Source organism: Lissotriton helveticus, chromosome 8 (assembly GCF_964261635.1).
Source record: "Lissotriton helveticus chromosome 8, aLisHel1.1, whole genome shotgun sequence".
NCBI classification, from domain to species: domain Eukaryota; kingdom Metazoa; phylum Chordata; class Amphibia; order Caudata; family Salamandridae; genus Lissotriton; species Lissotriton helveticus.
The window spans coordinates 841912876-841934135 of NC_136069.1; the positions used below are offsets into that span (position 1 = coordinate 841912876).

General features: G+C 40.4%; 1 protein-coding gene across 1 annotated transcript in view; it reads left to right on the plus strand.

Moving 5' to 3' along the window:
* The window catches only part of PHKA2 (phosphorylase kinase regulatory subunit alpha 2), a 779558-nt gene that overhangs the window by 405377 nt on the left and 352921 nt on the right, over positions 1-21260 (plus strand). The window contains exon 19 of the mRNA XM_078657648.1: positions 45-214. Coding sequence (XP_078513774.1) covers positions 45-214 — 170 coding nt within the window. The remainder of the gene's footprint in view (positions 1-44; positions 215-21260) is intronic.

The window sequence follows — 21260 nt, forward strand, 5'->3', positions numbered from 1 at the left end:
ATAGTTGGTCATCTCATATTCTGATTGCCTGTTCATCTTTTCAGGGTACAGTTAGGGAAACTCTCGGAATTTCTTACTACCTCACTTTACTCTCATTTGAGCTTCTTGGATCCGGAGTTAGATGAGAAGCTGTTTGATGATCCAAATGAAGGCTACAACAGTCCTGAAAATGAATCTGATATAGGTGGCTTCACGGACATCATGTATGAAAAAGGTACAGTTGGCCTTTGTGACTTCTGCAGCTATATACGTTTCTGTATTTGGTTTTTAATAATGTTGATGAAGCTAGAGCAGGGGTCTGCAACCTTTTCTGTAGTGAGAGCTACTTCTAATCAGTGAAAATCATTGTAAGCTACTGAAGGCTAAACGTCTTGTGCATTGTTAGCAAACACCCCCACACCCAGCTTCATTGCCTTTAAGCCTAATGCCCATACAGCTAGATGCTATGGTTTGAACAAAATACTTTGGCTAGGGGCACTATGACTGGACTGCCATGTGTGTCAGTGAGAGTGTGGTCGTTGGGGATGTATGAACATGTGTGCAAATGAATGGGATATATTTGTATGGGTGACTGAGAGCCTGTGTCATATGTACTTGCAGCACAGGACATATCTTTCGCCATGTTTTTCACCGTTGCATGTTTAACACAAACATACAATCATTTTTATTTTATTTTTTATGGGAAGAAATTTAAAGTGCAGAAACATTTTCAGTAAAAATGTTCATAATATGGAATATTTTTCTGTGCTTGAAATTTCTCTCATTTAAAAAAAAAATGGCAGCATTTTCAGTTATACTTATGACAGTGTCTACTGGGCACTGGTAGCAAGAGGCCTGCTGTTTGTAAATGGGACATGTTGAAATGGGAGAAAATTAAAATGAAGAGTTAAGTTAATTATTAAGGTAACTTACTTTTCTAACATTTAAAAGCATTGAAAAACGTCATTTTGTTCACAGCTGCAATATTAAGTTGAAAAGGACTTTTATTTCAGAGTTAAATACCTCAGTGCTTCAGTTCTTCACTTCTGTGCCTCAGCCTGGGTCATACATCTGACCTTGCACTGCTCATTATCAGACCTTGCTATCTGCAGCCTGATGATAATAATATAAAATAAACACAGCCTTCCCTTACCTTTGAAAGGAAAATGTAGCCTTGTGCTTATTAATGAACTCAAGGATATGAGATTCTCTGAAGGTGTCTGGAAGCTCACGGTCAACTGGTTGGAGACACCTGAGCTAGAGTAAGTCTTGCTGCATGCATGCTGTCATAAAACTCTCTAGTTTCATGATGATCTATCGGGTGGGCAGCGCCCCCACATTCTAAGGCCCCTGGTAAATTATGGCCATCCCTTAATATCTATCTCTGCCACTTATACTTTATCATCAACTCCTCTCTTTCTCTCTCTCTCTTTCTCCTCCTGTCTCCTTTCTTCCCCTCCCCCTCTCAGTCTCTCTCACTCTCTCGCTCTCTCACACACACACAAATATACACACACTAGCTTATACCTCTCTGTGGACCTCCTCTTTCCATTTCAACCCACCCATCCACCTCAACTATCTCTCTTAGTCTCCTCCTTTAAAGATCTCTCTACTCAACCTATCTTCCTTTTTTCTATCTCACAATTCTCTTTTTTTATATATATTTTTATTGTTTTGATAAAAGTGTTAATGCAGCAAAAATCACATATTAATACAATCTAACCAAATAATAAAAAGAACCACAATTTCATTCGAGATAAGGGTCAGTCAGTTAATACATTGCTCGAATATAGCAGTATCGGTTGGGCAGCTTGGATTTATACAAGGAAGGGGAACTGTATATCATTTAGGAGGGTAATAGCACTTTTTAACGCCACTGAGGTCGCCACAAAACCTATGGGGGTAGCTTTTTTTGATGCAGGGAAGGTCTTCGACAGGGTGTCATGGAGCTTTCTATGGAAGACCTTCGAGGCTAATGGCCTAGGGGATTTTTTTGTGAAAGCAATACAGGTTTTATGTCAACCCTATAGCGCAATTACGAATTATGGGGAAAGAGACGGCACCATTTTCAATCGGTAGGGGGACAAGATGGGATGTCCTGCCTCTCCCCTGTTGTTCACCCTATATATAGACCCATTTCTTAGACGACTGGAGGCCTACGCAGATATTAATCCGGTTAGTTTGCAGGGCTGGGATACCATGTTACTGGCCTATGCCGATGATGTGACTATAATTACATCTGACCCTGATCGGGCAATGGCTGTGGTGGAAAGCATTGCGGAAAACTTTGGGTCGCAATCAGGTTTTTTATTGAACAAGGCCAAAACCCAGATCGTGATAAATAGATTTGCAACAGGTATGGATAACATGATTGTGGAATAAGCCATTTATTTAGGCATTGATATTACGGTGAAGGTGGAAGATATAGCGGACCTAAATATTACCCCTATAATCGGGAAAATTAAGAACGATCTTCAACGCTGAGATAATTTGAAGCTGACGATAGTGGGAAGATGCAATCTCATCAAAATGATGATTTTGCCAAAGCTTTTGTATATGTTTTGCGCGATTCCTTTGGAAATTCATAATTTTTGGTTTAGACAAATGGAGAATGGGGTAGCTGGATTTATCTGGTCCTATCGAAAGACCAGGAGAGCCAATGTATTCCTATCCCTACCTAGGGATAGAGGGGGATGGGGGCTTCCGCATTTTAAGTTATATTATTTAGCGGCTTCATTTCAATATTACTGACCTCTCTTTGGCATTAAATAAAAGGATAGCAATGATTCTTAATGTGTGCCGTCAATATATGAGATATTGATTGGAGCTTGGGCTAACGGCTGCCTCTTGACATTTTATGATGCAAGCTATTTTAAAAAAACGTGATTCAAGGTAATAATCACGGCTTTTCGTAACTGGGCAGGCGTAAGGAAGAAACTTGGGGTAGGTAGGTTTAGCCGGTACTCTCCTATGATTGGGAATGATCAGTTGCCAATGGCATTACAAGATGCATGTATGGCAAGGTGGGAAAAAGGTGGTTTATATAGGATAGGGGACCTTCTAGCTGGAGACCACATAACTTCGTTTGAAGTAGTTAGGGAAAGGTTTGGTATTGGCCCCCGGGATTAAAAAATTTGTTGCAGCTGAGAGATTTTCTGTTTAAAACTGGTGGTGCTGTAGGGTTTGGGCAGGTACCCCTAATGGAATTGCTAAGTAGTAGCTCGGGATCTTCAATTGCACAAATACATAGATGCCCGCTGGAAGGAGTACCAGATGATTTAGATAAACATAGGTTGAGATGGCAGGATAAGCTAGGGGTTACGGAATCCTGTTTTTTTAGATTATTTTAACTAGGGGACACAGTATTGTGCTCCGCCAATTTGCGGTCCCAACATTTTAAGACCTTATTTGATCTTTATATAACGCCTGTGAAAATTGTAAGATGGGGGAAATGGAGGGGACTTATTGTTTTAGATGTGCAACATCTGGTGCAGATATAGTGCATACCTTTGCCACTTGCCCTCACATAGAACCTATAGGTCATGAAATATCAGGTTTTTTACAGCAGGTGTAAAATGAAGATGTTCCTCTGACACCTCAGCTGATGTTATTAGGTGTAAATCCCACTTTGTGTGTTGCATGGTGCAGCAGATATAAAGTTGGAATAGCCATAAAGCATAGGATTCCTTCTAGTGCAAAACCTATGCTTCATACAACGCAGACACCCATGCACTATGGAGTAACGGATGTCTGCATTAGCAAATGGCTATCTAAAAAGTGCTAGCACAGGGGGACGCAGAGCAGCGCTACATCTTAGTAGATATGGCGCTGTTCTGCTCTCTCCTTTTCACACAGCGTGGTAGCTTTACTTGTTGCTCTGCTTTTCATAACATCGTGATAAATCTGAGCCTCTAGAAGAAAGGAGTCTGAAATAAATCTTCTTCCACCTCACCTCCTTCCATGGTCATGCCATGAAATCTTCAGGTATTTGCTTTGAGAGCACTTCAGCCTTTAAGATGACACTAAGGTGTAACATAAGAAGATTATCTACGGACTCAGAGGGTGATTATTAATAAGATGAATGCTGGGCAAACACCAAAACTGAGCAGATATTGTGCAGCTCCAGGCTATAGTTACTCCATATGATTTAAGATGAGGGAACAGTTGGATATTGTCATCTGGCTTTGCCCTGTGAAATGCTTTGCCAGTGAACCCAGAACTGCCTCACATAGCAGTACAGTGCTAGAAAAGTGGTAAAATCCTTCACTCTCAGGGAGAAAACTGTTTCCGGGTTAAGGACATTTTTTTGAATATTCAGACACAACACTACGGTTTGTGGTTTGTTTCAGGAACAGAAAAAAATTGTAATACAGGCCACCATCAAATGGCATCCTGCTCAACATTGCGGTTTAGTTATAAGAGCTATGGTTTGTTAGAAGCAATTTTGGTTAGCTTTACCTGCCAACATAAGGGGGAGTTCTACATTTGGTACAGATGCTACTGCATACTGACGAAAAAGTGGAATTGATAGGCTCCTTCACAAAACTATACAGAACAGCTTTTATATATCAATTTAATATTAAGCCTGCATGTGTATTGGACTTTTTGGGCACCTTAAAATAACATTATTTTCTTAAAACATCAGAAATGTTAGACAAATGCAGTAATATATTGTGATGTTGAAGCATTTACCTTAACTTTTGTGAAATGTGTAGAGGAGAATTTTAGAATTTGATTATTTTACCTTTCACAGAAATTTAAGGTACCACTCACTTGAAAAACATTATGAAGACAAATGTTTTAGATGGTTGCTTGCTGTCTTGATAAAGGTAAAATGATTCCTGCTCTCTGCTAAACTTTTGTTGCGAGGTTGAGATAAGTTAGATTTATGTTCTACAGTGGGGCTGATTAGCTTGAAAATTAAGAACTGCTTCCTCGAGGGCATATTGGTATTAGTCCTTTAGACTTGTAGTGGTTATCAAAAGCAGTTTTCAAAGCATTTTAAAAGGGATAAGTAAAGGAAGGGGGAAAAGACTGAAAAATAGATCACGTAGTAAATCAAAAACCAATATGAGTCCCTCACATACATAATTTTCAAAAAGGTTAGATTGGGATTATTCGGCAACTTCGCAGCTTTATCAAGAGGGGGCTGCTGCTGTGCCTGACTCTCAACCCAACTCCTCTGCACAAGCAACAACGATGGATATGCTGTTTTCAACATTAAAACAAATGCAGGGGGAGGCTAGAGTTGAGTCCCGGAGGGCAAAGCAAGCTAATCAAAAGATACAAGCATCGCTACGAAAAGTTAGTAAACTATATTCAGATATGGCATCAAGATTCACTGAAGTAGAAACAAGAATTGAGCAATTGGAGGAAGAAGTTGGGAATTGGAACGAGTTTCGGAAGGAGCAGGAAAAGATGGCAAGCGATGTCCACTGGAAACTCGAGGACTATGAGAACCGCCAACGCCGTAACAATATAAGATTATTGGGGGTGGCAGAAGGAAGGGAAGGGCTGGATGTGCGGGCATTTGTCATTGAGTTGCTTAAAGGGGCCTTTCCTGAATTAACGGGTTGGGCATGGGAAAGGGAGATTCAAAGAGCACACAGGTTCCCTATGGTTCAAAAAAGGGCTTCACCTATTGATAAACCTAGGGCTATTTTGATATTCGTAGGGAATTTCCTTTTAAGACAGGAGATTATGGACAAAGCCAAGCCTGAAGCTAGACGGACTTGTAATGGTACGACTTTTTTGCCCGTCCCGATTTCTGTCATGTCACGGTGGAGAGGAGGTGGCGGATGAGGAAAATGATAACCCCTTTTCAAAACATGGGTTGCGAAGCATATCTATTGTTCCCATCTCGTCTTAAGGTAATAGATAAGGGACAGACCAAGATCTTTTTCTCTGAGATTAAAGCGCAGGAGTACCTTGAGGAGATCAAGCAAAGAAAAGGGGGCACAAAAAAAAAATATGGTGGTTGCACTAATCCAGACAAAACAAAAGGTTTAACAATAAGGTGGATTACTTGAAAGGAAAAACCTAAAATATGTGTCTGAAATAAAAGAGCAATGGTATAATGGCATAAAGAAATGGATGGTAACTAGAGCAGGGGAGGGAGGGAGGGAGGGAGGAGCGGGTGGCACCTGGGGCTACAGCTGTCACGCATAGGTCAGGACTGACCTATTTGCCTGTAAGGGGGGGGTGTGGGGGGTGAGGAGGGGGGGGAGGGGTACAGGGCACTTGGATGTTTTTTGTTTAAATATTTATGTACAGGGAAGATTTCACGAAATATGCAAAATTCAGTGGATGGATAGATCACTTCAAGGAGGAAATGACAGAATATTGTGTGCAGTTGATGTTAATTTGTTGGGGCAGGTAACCGATGTACATTAATGGGTACGCGTATAATTACTGTAAATGTCTGCGGGTTAAATGATCGAACCAAGAGGCAGCGGGTGGCGGCATGGCTAAGATCTTTAAATGTGGACTTGGTGTGTCTCCAGGAAACTCATATAGCGGAAGAGCAGGGGCATTTGTTAGATCAGTTGAAATATCAAGTTCTAGCCTACACTAAGCAGGGTGCCAGAAACAGAGGTGTGGCAATTTTGTCTAAACAAAGGGATCTTACAATAAGGAGAAAACTTGAAGATCGATGGGGGTGATGGGTCCTTATAGAGTATAAAATCAATGAGGAATGGTTTACTTTAGGGTGTGTATATGGCTCAATGGAGGATGATCCTGATATCTTCGATTTTTTGGGATTTGGAGTTGTCCACATGGTCACCAACTATTATTTTGACTGGTGATTTTAACATTAATGGGGCAGGTGGGCTTGGACTGGCTTCTAATAGGGGGTATCAGGGTAGAAAAAGGAGAGTTTGGTGTTCATTGGGTAACCTCGCAAGGAATAATGCTTTGATGGATGTATGGGGGACACTTTATCCTGACAAACAGGGGTTCACTTATTATTCAGCACCTCATAGGGTATGTGCTAGGTTAGACTACTTTTTCGCTTCAAACTCTCTTCAATCAAAACTAAAAATCGAAAAGCTACCACATATAATCTCTGACCATAACCCTCTTATTTTAACAGTAAGCCTTAGCAGTAAAAGACCGGATCGTATTTGGACATTTGAGAGGGGATTGTTAAAGGATGAGGCATATATTACCCATATGAAAGAGTGGATTACTGATTTTTTAAATATCAATAGAGGCAGTACGGAAGTTTGGAATGTTTGGGATGCATTTAAGGCAGCTATTCGAGGGGAGACAATAAGCTACAGTGTAGCGAGTCGGAGGAGGGAAAGGCTAAAAGATGAAGACCTCATTAAAGCGGTGATAGAAGCAGAGGATGAGTTAACTAGTAACGTTATAAGGGGAGCACCTCTAGATCAGGTATTAATAAAAATAGCTAAGGCAAAGATGGAAGCGCAGGAGAGCATAGCCAACAAAGCTGCTAAAACATACTTACCAAATAGAGAGAGATGCTATGAGTTTAATGAATCTGTGGGTCGAACTCTTGCTATTCGAACCAGGCAGAATGTGTCTACCGGTCAAGTGCGTGAGGTTCAGGATGGAGTAGGAACAACGGTTTCGGATACAGAGGGAATAAGAGAAGTATTTAGAAAATGTTATGCCTCACTATATAATCAAGAGAACCCAGCGGATGCCTCTAAGATAGGTGATTACCTCCGAGATATCCCAGTAACAATGTTATTGGAGAACGAGGCAAAGTGACTGGAAGACCCTTTTAGTTCCAATGAGATTTTTATTGCCCTGACTAGTTTACCCTCTGGGAAGGCCGCAGGACCTGACCAGATTCCAGTGGAATTTTTAAAAATGTTTTGGGATATAATTAAACAGGATCTGACAATTACAATGCAGCAGGCGCAGGGAGGGATATCGATCCCGAAAAGTTGGGCAGGGGCAGATATTGTCATAATTTTGAAAAAGGGCAAGCCCCCTAACCAACCTGGATCATATAGACCCATAACATTGATGAATGCGGACACAAAAATATATTCGAAGGCATTGGCTCTTAGAGTTGCCAAAGTCATCAACAGACTTGTGAGCATTAACCAGCATGGGTTTATACCGGGGAGAGGCACCACCCATCATATATGAAAAGTCATTACCCTTCTTGATGCTACAGAGGTAACAGGAGACCCGATGGCGATTATGTTATTGGATGTTGAAAAAGCCTTTGATCGGGTCTCCTGGGACTTTCTGTGGTTTATATTGAGGAGGTTGGGTTTTGGAGGGGGGCTGGTAAGAGCGTTACAGGTATTATATGAGGCTCCAACCGCTCGCATTCGAGTAAATGCTGGATATACGCTTCCATTTAAAATAAAGAGGGGAACGCGACAGGGGTGCCCCTGCTTCCCACTTCTGTTCGCTCTTTATATGGACCCATACATACGCCGCATAGAAATAAATAATAACATCTGCCCAGTAGATACTTATGGGACCCAATGCAAAATCCTGGCCTACGCCGATGACGTAGCGATTGTGACTCCTAAACCTATGGAAGCCATGGCAGTGGTTGAGATGGAAGCCCAACAGTTTGGAGAAGTGTCTGGTTACACTCTTAACACTACTAAAACACAGATTATTAAAAATTGCAAAGCACACTGCTCAGATAATCGGGTGGTGGAAAGTGGAGTATATTTAGGGGTAACAATCGCAGCGGATCTAGACAAATTAGTGGAGGCAAATATAGCACCTATAATAAGTAAAGCCAAGAAGGAACTAGACAGGTTACATAACATCAATTTTTCAATAGTAGGACGACCTAATATAATTAAAGGGATTTTTCTACCAAAATTTTTATACCTATTTAGGGCTATACCCTTATTATTTGAGGCGAAATGGTTCAAAACTCTGGAGCATATGATAAACCGGTTTGTCTGGTCGCATGGAAAGACCCGAAGGGCATTGAGATTTATGGCACTACCTAGGGAACGTGGTGGATGGGCCTTGCCAGACTTAAAACTATATTACTGGGCGGCATCCCTCCAAAACATGGCAGGGTTATTAGGAGGGGGAGAAAATGAAGGACAAGACCAGTTAGGAACCCTAGCAATTTACACATTGGTTTTAGGAGATCATGCTGAGAATCTTTTTTTGAAAATTACTGACCATAGTTATTTTAAGAGGACTAAATTTAAAACAGTCAAAGCAGCACATAGAATTTGGATTTCATTTGCGAAAAAGTTTGGACTGGGTAGATATAACGCTTACACTAGGTTAAAAAATAATATCAGTCTCCCTGATGATATATTCTCAGGAGTGGTTTTTAATGATTGGGTAAGACGTGGGATTACGAAGATGGGGGATATGATGGGAGCACAGGGGGTAATGCAGTTCTCTGGTCTGCAGGCAATATATGGTTTGGATTCAACTCATTTTTTGAAGTATCTGCAAATAAGGAGCTTTATGACGACAAAAACCGGAGGATTGGCGGGATTTAACTCGAACCCCATTCTGGATATCATAGAGAATGGTACAGAGGGTACAATAAGAAGATTTTACTCTGAGTTGATAGAGCATCAAGTTGATGACTTGGAAAATTTTGAGAATAAGTGGACACAGAAACTGGGGGTTGAGAAGAAGTGTTTTCATAGATCATTGGAATTAGGTCAGAAACTCCTGTGCTCAGCACCACTCAAGGCACAACACTATAAGACTCTCTACCTACTATATCACACACCCGCCAGGATAGCGCAATGGGGAGGGACAGCTGGAATTACGTGTCCAAGATGTGATAGCGATGAAGCTGATCTTGTCCATATGCTTGCGATGTGTACCCATTTAAAAACCACCTGTGATGAAATTTAACTATTTTTTAAAAACTCATTAAGGATAGAAATCACACTTACCCCTGTAGTGGTGATATTTGGAATAAATCAGAGCGATATCCAGGTGTAAATGGTAGGAAAATAGGTAAGGAAATATGGGAACCTATTCAAAGATGGAGAGACATAGATCCAGGGTAGGAGGTACTTATGTTTTGACTATATCTGATGAAGATATATTAGGATTGTAATGGGATTGTTTATGCTGCTTTATCTTGTATAGCTTAAGATATATTCTTGGATCATATGATTTGGATTAACTTGTTATGTTGTATTATTTTATATGTTAATTTCTATTATCCTATATGTAAATGTGTGCCCTGTACAAACACAAAATGGGGAAAAATCTGAATAAAAACACTTAAAAAAAAATGAAAGGGATAAGTCAATGCCTTACAGCTGCTTAATAATATCTAAATTACCTTTTTCTGAGCCATAGTTGGTCAGAACCTCTCAATACTAGGAGCAAACAAAAGCAAAAGCAAATAAAGACATTATCATAGAAAACAACTCAATACAATTTTCACATTTTTCAGTCAATTAAATGCTTACATTAAATTTCATAAAGTTTACAATATAGTACAATAGGTTTTATTCTAATTGCTGAGAATGGAATAACTAGACACTGTCTTCAGGAGAAAACATGCATTTTCAAAGAAGAAATGCTTATTATAGTATCTTGAGCTGTGTTTATACCTGTTGTAATAATTTCCTTCTATTTCTGGACCAGAATCTCATCTTGAGACCTCTGGGGATACTATCTTGGACTGCTTCAGTATGGCACATGATTATGCAATTATTCTAGGAATAATAAAGAACAATTATAATGATTTTTAAACTTCTAGAGTAAGTCTACCTGGTAGAAGATAAATTGTTGCACTGTATGTCATTCATTCATTCTTCATATTTTAACTAGCATAGTTGTGAACAAATAAGACACTTCTTCTCACTTTCCATTAGTAATCCCTCAAAGAGTGAATTAACTACAGTGTACATATAGGGAGAAGGTGGTGAAATTTGGTGTAATGTTATAAAAACAGGAATTTCAATAACCTACGTCATTACTAAAAATTACGCAGCATTTTTCAAAAGCATGGAGTGTTTGACTTAGTAGTCACGGTATTAGGTCTGCTGTAATCAGAGCTAAAACCTCATTGGTGATTGGATAAAAATCTGATTTGAATCGGTATGCAGAATAGTGGCTAGCTAGGTTTAAACACTAAAAAGTAACGCCTCCTAAAATAGTCATTTTGGACTTTCCATTTCTGTTTAAAATGTCAAAAACAGATATTCTCTTTTATTTCACATTTGATTATTTTAGGCATTACGTTTTTTTAAAAAAATGTAAAAGAAAATCAAGAGGGCTTGCTTCCTTAGTACAAAACCTGGTCAAATGGACAGTGCTATGTTGGGATTATAGCTATGCTGTGGGGCATTTTAGTTAGTCTCTACCTCATAACCCAAGTGGAACTGTATTGTCTGTAATATCATAAGTAAAGTTTTCAATATTGAAAAGAAATTTCTCCCCTGTGACAGAATTTTGATCTTCAAATGTGTGTCAGGAAAATTATCTCACTTTGCAGGTGGTCAGATGTTTGGAGACTTGAGATGGGAACAGTTTAATTACTACTCTAAAAACAGGACTAGTAAGAGGGTAGTGGTATTGGTGATGGAAAATCTAGAAGTACTTTGAATTGACACTGTCTATACGTTTGGTGCGATGAGGTATGGCTAGGATTGATATAGACTTGCTTTGTGAAGATGGGCACAATATATGATCAAAATGCGGATGATACCCCTAGTGGTGTGGTCATAAGAACTAAAATATTAGATGTACCATGTATACTTACAGGCAGGGATGTCAATACACAGATGCCCCTACCTGGCTGATATTAGTCTCAGTGCGGGAAAAAGCTCTGGAGTAAGTATAATAATCCATGTAAGTATGTACCACAGCAAAAACAAGAGTAGGTACCAAAATAGACGTCCCATTAGGAGTTACATATGTAGTACTCAAAATAAACTTGTTCCTAAAGTCTCTACTAGCACATGATAAACATTTTGACCCTCTTTCTTATCAGAACCGCTATGATTGAATTACATGGATATCTTGCACAAAAGGGATACCAGTAAATGGGTGGAAGGAATTTTCATTCTAAATTGTGGTTCTGTTCTGATTTAATCTCTGACAGTTATGTCTATCAAATCCATCTTCCCAGTGGAGCAGTGGAGTGTTCTCCTCTATCAGGAATGACATGTTAACTTAAACTAAAATGTCCCCTCCTCTAGCAACACCACACTACCTTACAGAAAAATTGAGGTATGGAATGTAAAGACAGGTAGAGGAGACAAATGCTGGTCTATAGAAGAACACCAGTTACAACCATTATTTCTTGTGCAGTGTGAAATGGATTCGTCTATCTTTCCATGATATTTTTTGTTATAACCCCTTATCTTCTTACACTGCAAACTGTGTGTTATGCTTACCGCACAGTCAGGAACTCAGTGCAATAAGGGAATGCTTTTGGTTCTTGTTTGAGACTTGCCTCATGTGTAACTATATAGTTTACACATCTGCCTAATTACTTCTAGGTAATTAGTAATCATCTGAAATCATCTTGTATTGTTCTCCTCTGTCTCAAAAACGTTCCCAGCGTTTGGCCACAGCAAAATGTCAATTAGTAAAATATGGCTAGAGTACACTTGCTGTTATTTGCCTATACATTCCATATATTCTACCCACACATTTTCACCACCCTTTTATTAAAGCATTTCCCTAGTCTCATGAAGATTGGGAGTTTTGTAGCGATGTGTGTGCGAAGCATCGCAATCTGGAAATCCTATGACAGGACAAGATTCATTCCATACAAATTATGATACATTGTGTTAAAGTGCAACAGATATTTGAGGTGTGGTGTCCAACAAGACTCTATACTGTCCTGCATTCTTCAGCAGTAAAATCCTCAGTATTGGTCAGATTGAAATAGTATTTTATTTTAGATGGTTTTGGAATCAGTACAAAGAAGAAGTTCCATGGTACACCAGGCTATCCCCTGACTTGTACTGGTAAAGTCTTTGATTTATTGATGCAGTTTTGGCACAAATCATTACACTGGAAGCCATGAATCTGAAGCTGGAAGAAGTAGAGAGACACTCATCAAACTACCAGTGTGTCAAAATATGCTAGCAATATTACACATGTCTTTGAGTAAAAAGACATGTATAGTTTATCTCCCAGCAAGTCTTGACAGGTTAAAATTGGACCTGACCCAGATTACTGATAGGTGTGGCAGAGTATACTTAGCTGGAGTTGGTTGTCTTATCAGATAGCATAACATCAAATGTTACTTTGCCGTTTAGTTTATTTTGCTAGAGACTGCTCCTCAATTTAGTACTCACTTCATCAGGTTTGGAAATGTTATCAGGTCCACAATAGAAAGTATAATGCTCAATGGAATCCTCATTGCACATTTGCCTCATTGTTGGTTGCTGGGTGACAGCCATGACAACGCGAGCTTTACACCGCGCTGCCATTATGACTATGCCATCACAACGCAAGTCGTTAAGACGACATGCGCTTTAGCGCGCTCTTGGTAAAGGAATAGTTTTATTTTCTATTCCAACACCTTCCCTACTGTTACGTGGGCTGGAGTTGGAACAGAAAATTAAACTATTCCACAATCCAGCGCCTACAGCGCAAGTCGTTGCGTTGTAATGGATGCGTCATAATGGCAGTGCGGGGTAAAGCCCAAGTTGTCATGACATACATCCTTGGTTGCTACACCTGCCCAGTGGACCCAAGATGAGCATTAATGTTAAACAGTTTAATTTAATGTTTCCTTGTTTTTAATGTATGTAGAAAATACTTCACTGTGTTTGTAAATTGATTGAAATCACTGTCGTATGAATAAGACAAAAAACACGTCCCATCAAAAGATGCTTTACTGTAGCATTACAGCTGGATTCAAGGTATGGAAATTATGTTAACACAGGACATTACTGATATTCTCTGCATAGAAAAAGACACCGCGTCATACCACTTACTTCATTGAGTCTAAGCCCTATAAAGCCTTCGATTCACTAGCTGACCATACTTGGGATTACATTTTGTCCAAACAGAATAAAATTAGGTTTTGCTTCAAATCATTTCCAATGAAGCCCTACAGATAACAATAGGTTTTCAAGAAAATTTGAACGTATTGAAAATTTGTATTACTGTATTGAAATGTTTCACGTCTGAACAAAACACAAAAATATCATCGACCTAAGTTTTTGAGTCTTTCATGTATATAATTTTGTGCTGCCACTAGCTCCCGCTGATTCTCCTGTAATTCCACTGGCCTACACACCCCAAAAGAGCAGTGGGGACTCAATGTCCACATCCTTCCTGGAACCAAGACATTCCACCAAATTCAGGTTTCTCATGAGCTTGTCTCAGAATCTGTTCTGCCCTGGAAACCCTGGAAGATTAGTCTGTTATTTTCATCAACAGCCCTTATTTTTTAAGCTCTTGCTTAGTTCTGCTGTGGAAAACTTGCAAATGTTCCAATGCACAAAAGATTTGCGCAAGACTTTTGGTGCTATTGAAAACATGGTAAACAGTTAGGGTATTTTTGTATTTAAACTTCACCTACTAGCAATTGTGTTGCTTGCATAGCCTTTAGCATTCTAAAAAGCAACATGGTTACTTTTCTGTTTCTTCTCATTTCAAGAAAGATTTTCACTTACTGACTTCCACCTTGGGGCTAGTGAGAGAATATTCAGATGATATGAATTTTTTCAAATCTGAAAATGATAACATTTGCCTGGAAAACAAGAGGACACACATTTACATCAGTGTGCCTCCTCTAACCTTGAATTTTTGCCCATGCAGAACAAACAAGGCACATTAGAAAAATAGTGACTCGAGTCAAAGCAATGAAAAAAGAGACAATAGAGACAATACTAATGTAATGTTCACTCTGAACTATTTGAAAGTGCACTTTTCCTGTACTTAAAACCAACTATGGCAGGCTTCTCCAGTATCAAGCTCTGAATGTGCAAGTAGTTCCAAGAGCAATAAACCCAAGATTTTGCTAATGTTGAAGAGATGTTGCAAAAGATTGTTGAATTCTTATAGTTAGCCCCGAGGCCTATGTTGTAGGAGCAATAATCAGACCACCATTTAAGGTAACCAATGACATCCTTACCTTCAAAATGCAACAACTACACAGATGATACAATTTAAGTAGTAGACCTGTGGATGTTTCATTTAGGCTACCAACTGGGTAGCTTATCTCTCATCTTATCAGTTTGCGTACATTAGTGTATTGTTGCCAATGATGTCTGATAGAAAGTAATTTAGCTTTGGGTGGATGAAAATGCTGTGGCCGCGAGCCAATGATACATGATTCCAGAAGGTCCCCCACATGCTAATATTTCTGTATTTAATGCACCCACACCTACATCTGCATGGACGAGGTGGAGAAGCAGGGCCCATGAGCTCCACATAACCTCCACAGTACATGGACTACAGTTCAGAGTATGCAGTCCTGTTGACATGGTCAAAATCATTTACTTATTTTTGTGGTACAGAAATCCCTTTGCCGGGAGTTTCTTCTCCAATAGTCTGAATCAGTGTACAGATGATGTTTAACATTAGAAGTGTCTTCTCCAAAACTAGTAGTAATGCAAAATGTGTCAGTTATTGTTATAGCATTTGGACTCATCTGTCCACTTGAAACCAAGAAATAAGAGCCTGTGTATTAGAGCCCCAGCTCATCTGACTAATAGCCAGTTGAGATATATATTCCATATAAGAAAATGTTTTATTTTGTTTACTTACCCCCAGCATGTTTTGAAACTTTAAGATTGGATCTTTTCCAATTTACTGAAAAGTGAGAAAAGGTAACCTCAAGAATGACACAAATTGCTGAATTTTAGACACCTGTGTCAGTAAATTGAATATTCTGTCTTTCAACCTTACATCATGCTCATGTTATGCCTTGGTGCAGTTTTGTTTAAAATATCATACTAATATTGGCAGGTTTGGAAATATTATCCAGTCCATTCACAGATGTGGTATTCCTAATTGGAACAGCACTGCATCTTGCAGCCATGCCCAGTTGCTGCACCGGCACAATGTAAACATGATGAATATTGATGTTAAGCACTTCAGTTTCACGCTTTTGAATTTATGTATTTCTAAAATATTATAGTGAGTGTGTAGATAAATTGAAACTAGTGCCGTGTTTATAGGACAATGCGTTTTTCTCACGAGAAGCTGACCAAAGATGTCCTTATCCCATGCATCAAAGTATGAAAAATTGTTAAAAGCCACAATTAGATTTCTTTCAGGAGGAGCGTCGCATACAGCACAATTTGTTTCTTTAAGCCACACCAGATCCACTGGCTCCACTTAGATTGATATGCATTCATTTGAAAGGAGTTCATCGGTAATTTACCGTATCACAAAGCTCAAGGTAACTAACACATATAAGGATTTCAGGCAGAAAATCATGAAAGAACTATCGGCAATTAGAATGACAAAATCTTCAACTATTTCATTTGGAACTATGAACTGTATAATTGTTTGCCCTCAAAAGCAAAAAAAAATTCTTCTAATTGTGAACCTTGCTAGGACTGCTCTCTGTGAAGCACACCCCTTTTCCCTGCGCACGCTAGATATCTGGGGTCGACACACTTTTCTCCATGGACCCCTACCATTTAGGGCTCAAACATGAGCCCATTTGGGAAACGACAGTCACAGGCTCAAACATGACTATGTCCCTTTCTTAGAGCCAACCATGCAATTTCTCTGATATTCTTAGCATTCCAAGTGGCACACAGTTTCTGTTCTGCTCCATCCCCTATCCAAACTGGCCCAAAATTTTCAGCATCCATCTAGGGTCTAGTGCTAGATTACCTATGCTGTTCTGGTTACGTTTTGGTGTCCTTTCGACCACAGAGGCCTGTAACATCAGAAAATGGGCAAAACATATGCAAATAGCGCAGCTCTGCCAATCAAGAAAAAACAATGAATAATAATGTTAGTGTGAAAAGAGACACAGCAGAAATCTATACACAACACAAGTAATTCAATGTGCAGGCTGTGCCATTTGATAGATTCTCATTCATACACAGAGCAGACTTACCCAGCATCAAGCTCTAAATGTAGATTCTGAACCAAGAAAAGTAAAACAAAGAGATTTTGAACATGTTAACAAAAAGCCTATTTTTTTTCCTACTGCTACTCCAAAAGACTTATATTGAATTACCAAAAAACCCCACATATCAAATGAGTTAACTAATGTCATACCTGCTTTAAGAATGAAAGAGACACAAATCTATGGAATTAATTCATTAATTATGTCCATCCATTAGCTGGTCCCTCCTGGAAAAGCAGAATGAGCAGAAAAAGATGGACTGGAATGTGGCCCAGACTGATTCTAACCATCACAATTTTTCTTCAGATTGTTACGCCTCAGTTACGATGACCATGCATAGATGAACTTGTACTCACATTCCCATTTAACTCATTCTAACCTCACTGATGAGGCAAAAGGCTAAACAAGTCTGGGTTGCTCGTGCTCCCGTCCCGATTTTGCCTAGCAATTTTGTCTGGACTGTTCTTATAGGAGAAGAGTCGAGATTGATTTTAATATGGCTTGTGTTTTTCCACTGTTACACAGTGGTAAAAAAATTAATGGCCTGGAATACAGTCTATATCAAATATACTTTATTCGGTTTTTGAGATACAAAACCATAAAAGTTCATAATAAATACAATTTACATTCCAAATAATAATAAAAAACATTTTAAATGATCAAAGTACAGTAAGGTAGGGTCCCAGACATAAAAAAATCTTTTACACTCCAAGGTTATGGCAGTCTCAAAGGAGATCGTGGTTAAAAGTAGGAGTTCATGATTGGTCCAGGTATTCAGGGAGGAAAACATGGGATTATGGGGTAGAAGTCATGTAAGTCCCATATTGATATTGGGCCGTCTCTTACTTGGGGCGGCCAAGTTTTCAAATAAGGGACAATATTTCGGTCTCTAAATCTCACAAGTACCAGGTCCCCTGCAATATCCTTGGGGAGAGAGCCCAACCAGCCCACCCTTCTAACACTCCTTATCGCTCCGTATAGATTAAGAGGCAGTGGCCTATTTTTTGACAGCCAGAATTTGGTTTTATTGACTAAGTCATATTGACTCTCAATTTTTCCCGGTGGAAGAGCAGGTACACCCGCAAGGATGCACACGTATGGGGCCGCTTCTGGAGGTAAATGAATAGAGTTAACCTTATTATGACCTACTCTAGGTGCGGTCGGCTGGGGAGGGGAAACTTTAGTGGGGTATTTAGCTGTTTTTTGCCCTGTCGCACTAGGGCCAGCAGGTTGTGTTTGACGCCCTTTTTCCTGCACAAGTGGTTTTAAGCCTAGATGGGTAGGAGGTGTCTTAGGGCGATTGGATGTGACACTGCGTTTGTCAACCAGCGAGTTTAACTTAATGGCTTTCTCTATCTCAGATAGCCGCTCGCCTAACAAGTTCATTTGTTCTAATATCGGAGCTATCATAGAGCTAACCAATTGTTCGATAAGGGGTAGTATTTGCAGGTGGGGAGGGGGTGTTATAGCTTCTGGAAACTCAGCAATCGATGGAATCATTGGGGAGTTAGTAGTGGATGGGCATCGGCACAAATTTTGGGTTTTGGGGTTGTTTCCAGCTAGATTGTCATCGTTATTTATCCTTTTTGCAGATGGGACCTGAGGGAATTCAATACTTTGTGTGTTAGGGCTGCAGGAATTATTAACTAATATGGGTAGATCTAAAGGTGTAGCCTTGTCTGGAAGTGTACTAACCCTTTTGGGCGGAGGGGGAGTTTCCAATGTGGCGTATTTGGTTTTGCATAGGAGGTTTAGCTCGTCTAGCAGGGAGAACGTTTGCCAGTGCCAGCTTCGCTGGTTGAATGGTCCCCCTTGGAGGTCATGATGGTGTAAGGATGTAGGACCGTGATATATGGAAGAGTCCACAAGGTATAGAAACAGGGGGAGTATTTACCTTCTATATGATAGGCCTACAATGTGCCAACCAAGGGGGGTGGCCCGTCCCGTCCTTAATCGGCCTTTAGAGGGCCGTAGAGGGCCCGCCCTTTGCCCGGGCTATGTCCCGCGCCGCGGGAATAGGAGCGAGATTTATACACTGCAGGCGGGGGCGGGAAAGCCGAGGGAAGAGGCAGCAGCTGGGGAGCAGAGAGAATGCTGGTCCTCGCAGTCCCTCGGCTTCTGGTGCAGTCTCAGTCCTTTCCCCTCAAGTAGCCCCACACAGAGTCACAAGCGCTAGCAAAGCGCACGGGTCCAACGTCGTCCTTCCCGGGCAGAAAACACACCGTGAGCGGCAAAATATAATGTCCAGGCGGGGGGGTGGGGTGGGAACGCCGAGGGAAGAGGCAGCAGCTGGGGAGCAGAGAGACTGCTGGTAACTCAGTGGCTCAATAACTCAGCAGCTCAGCTCTTCACGGGTTAAAGAGCACTCCCCAAGAAGTTATTGCAAAAGACTATTGGAAAGGTATTGCAGAAATATTGCAGAGGCTTCCACAGTTTTTTCCCCTTTTAAAATACAAGCAGATTAACCCTGATCACTCAGCGGGGAAAAATCCTTTTGACTTTTGCTTTCCTTCAAAGCAAGCTCCTCTGTTCTTTCTAATTTTCGAAAAAGGGGGAAAAGTTTTTTATTCCAATATTCAATGTTCCTTTCCAGCGATAGCTCCTTTACAAACTAGCGACTGCTAATTACTAACACCAAACAAAGCGTTATCTTCACTGTTTCTCTGTTTCCTTTAGTGTTTCACAGTTTTTACAGTTTTTAAACAGTTTTTAACGCTTCTTCGTATATTTAAATACAGTCCCTTTAGAATGATAGGAATAACCAGTAGGAGCCGCCGTTCACTTTCCTCAATTATATGGCGTGATGATTTGAGCCTAATTCAGCCCTACTCTGCAACTCGAGCCAAGACGTTTTTTTTTTTTGAGAAAAGAAAGCCACCGAGGATTCCCATCAGATATCAAAGTTACTTGCTCCAAATCGAAAAGTATTCAACAAGTTCAAAGAGGGCTACCAGCTTCTACTTGCTGAAACAAAACACAACGTGTCTCCTCTGCACCTACCGCGACTTTCACGGATGCAGATGCCGGTGCAGGCCCCCCTCAGTGTGCAGACGCCGTTTTTGTAGCAGACCGATTTCTCACAGTATAACCGCCATTCTCTACCCCACGGAAAAGCGGAGTAGCTCCCTCAGCATGGTTTCCTCAGCATTTCGGCGTTCTTAATTCCAGCTGTTGATCTTCTTCCTCACGTTCAAACCCAATTTGGCTCAGGGCACCGAACGAAAACCTCAGAGAACGCAGGTCCGAAACCGCCGTAGCTTTCACTCCCGCTACGAGAAACAAACGCCGACGCCTTCCACCATCGCGCACCTCGTGTGGGGGAGGGGATTGACTATATCAGAGTCCTCTGTTGGCCAGTGGTGTGCGGCAGACCTCTTCAGCTATTCTGTGTCTGTTCAGATGGTGAGTGGTGGTTTATTGCTGTGGACTGCTAAAGTACTGGGGGATATGACCCTGAGCCCTGAGTCTGTCTAACTGCTATTAAAGTGTAGTCTGTCAGATGGGTTTTGGGCACAGCAGAATTCGAGAAAAGTAAAAGGCAATCTCTCTTCTTCCTCCCCTTGGAGGGTCTGGAATACAGTCAAAGTAATTGCCAGTACATACGATTATTTCAAGCACTTCCAATGGCAGATAATTATGCAAGCATTCCAGTTTAGAATCCACGCAAGATACCAACGTACAGGAGGTTTCAGTTACATATACATGTGCTGAATGTAGACTAGATGCTGTAGGGATTTTTGATTATCGTTTTTATTATCCTATCCTGTATACTTTGCAAGCTAATATGGGTTCCCAGATATTCCCTTCCTGTACCCCGGGTTTACAATATTTAGCACAACCACATTTCCTTGTTTTTTTGTGGTGATCGTAGAGGAATTGAAATCGGATCTGCAAAATCTCCACAATGCCTCAACTACAGTTTTGGGGGTGCCGTGATCTTGCAAAGGTCGCAGTCATCAAAATGTTTTGATGGCATTGCAGCCATTGGACAACAAGAGCATTCTTTCCTGAAGTCTGAATTAATGCCAAGAAGAGATTGCATATTACAAATACATACTACCTGGCCTAGGCCAGGAAGAATCTAACTCTTCAGATTTACTGTTGGTGCATTGGGACGGATCTGCCCGCTTCAAGCAAAGTAGCAAGAGGAACTGGTAGCTTGGAGCCACTACCCATCTCATCAAAAGGAAACTAACAGGCACATGTATCAATGTTGGCTTTTGCGATTTCTTTAATTGCGATTTTTAAGGAATCGCATTTAAAGAATCGCAAAAGCCTATGC